Source organism: Apiospora marii (genome assembly GCF_038362585.1).
Source record: "Apiospora marii strain CBS 49790 chromosome Unknown utg000009l_segment0_segment0, whole genome shotgun sequence".
Classification (NCBI taxonomy): domain Eukaryota; kingdom Fungi; phylum Ascomycota; class Sordariomycetes; order Amphisphaeriales; family Apiosporaceae; genus Apiospora; species Apiospora marii.
The window spans coordinates 699,763-701,660 of NW_027117381.1; the positions used below are offsets into that span (position 1 = coordinate 699,763).

At 50.8% G+C, this 1,898-nt stretch overlaps 1 protein-coding gene across 1 annotated transcript; it reads right to left on the reverse strand.

Annotated features, from left to right (window-relative positions):
* Positions 1–880, reverse strand: PG985_011711 (uncharacterized protein; the record flags this gene model as incomplete). Its single annotated transcript, XM_066831478.1, has 3 exons — positions 1–456; positions 532–653; positions 703–880. 3 exons carry the CDS (start codon positions 878–880, stop codon positions 1–3), a joined length of 756 nt encoding a protein of 251 aa, XP_066679528.1.
* Between the last annotated feature and the right edge of the window lie 1,018 nt (positions 881–1,898).

Sequence of the window (1,898 nt, forward strand, 5' to 3'; positions counted from 1 at the left end):
CTATGCCTTCCCCTTGTAGAAGGTGACCTCGAAGCGACCATTGGTGGAGTCAATGATCGGGTTCCGGTTATCCTCCAACAAGAAGACCTGGCTCGCGTCGCACTTGGAGAGATCCCAGTCCTTGGCCGCCTGGCTGAACCCGTCGCCGGTGACACGCTTCAGGGCAGGCGTGCCGGTTCCCTTGTTCTCCAGGGCATTCGAGGGCGCGCCGCTGAGCATGTCGACCATGCAGCTCTTGGTGATACCGCGGCCGTCGTTGGAGCCCAGCTTGGCGCCTCCGTCACAGCCCTGCAGGAAGGAGATGTCGCCGCTCATCACGCCGTTGACAACGCTCGACTCGATCCAAGTACCCAGGTTGTGGACATTGCCATCCGTGTTGACCTGGGGGGTGCCGCGCATGATTCGTCCCTGCCAAGTGTCGCAGACCTGAACAAACCGACGGGCGCCGGAGGGGACCTTGGAGCACGTGTTAGTACGCAAGTCTGCCAGTGTCACGCCGTAGCATTGAAGTGGGAAAGGACAACTACTTACATGGAGATACTTCCAGGGGTGGGTATCTCGACTGTTCTCGACAAGAAAGAAGTTCTCACCAGAAGTGTCTTGGTTGGTAATGTAGAAACCGGAACCGCTCTCTGGGTCGCCCTCTGGAGAGGCTTTTTAGCAACTAGAAGACAGGATGTGGTCGAAGGGAAAATGAATTACCAGTCTTGAAGGTCGCGGTGGTGCTTTCGCCACAGTAACCGATATCCGTTTTATTGTCCGTTCCACCAAGGGGCGAGGCATCACCATCACGGCTCAGAAGAGACATGCGAGGAAGAGCAGCAACCGAGGCAAACCAGAAGGGAAGGATCAACAGGAGAAGAGGAAAGAAGTTAGCCATCTTGCCAGCCATTTTAATTTGGTTTGTTGGGGTGGTTTGGGTCGAGCTGAGTGAAAAGGTGCTTGGGGGTGTATGTGCGTGTGCGGAAGGCAAAGATGTCGGGGCTGGAGTTGTTGAGGAGAAAGAAAAGGAAGCCATGAAACTTTGGAAGATTGAGGTGTATTTAAATAGTTCGAGACAGCCATTTCCTTCCAGTGAATGCATGGCTCTATAGTAATTGAATACAATCCGTACCCCTTGCGCTTCACTCAAGGAGGGCCCTTGAGTCAAATCACTTCACGGCAGTGTCACCATCCTTATAGTCTGACTTTGCCACTATGTAGTGCTTGCTTCAATTTCTCTTTAGGCTCCCTTGCATCCAATAGTAACTTGATAAACAGGGCCGGGGGTGATGATTGCACTATGACACTTGTTCATGTCGACTTGCAAGGCAGACAGCTCTTGATATGTAAGTAGCCAACCTTGGACCTGATGCATATATTCGTGTATTGCTTCGGTTGCAATCTTTCTGTGTCTATCATTGCGGCCGTGGGCAGGTAATTGAGAGTTTCCAATTCTCGTAGGCGATGCTTTAATATTTGAAGGGATACTTTTGTGCAACCTGTTGTTCTCATGGTATGACAGGAGGATGCACACACACCAACCCAATACCGACGCAATCAACTTTTTCGTAGGGGCTGGATTGTAAAACGCATTGCGACAAGTGGAAGATGGCTGGGTGCATGTAAGGGAAAGCAATCGACTCATTTAATCCAGCACACACATGTGCTATAGCAAACCATCTAGGGAAGAACACAGCAGGACAACATTTGGCTCTCAATGCAAACTCGACATGCGGCCGGCCGAGCTCACCAAGAGACGAGGAGGTAATGAATTAGCCAACTAGACAAGACAAGATCGAGTTGTAACTAAACAGTAGGAGATACCACCCAAATGCAGACATGACCTTCAAGCTTGAAGCAATCTCTCAATACCAAACAAGATCTGATTGTGCCATCGACACTTTCCGGGCATATAA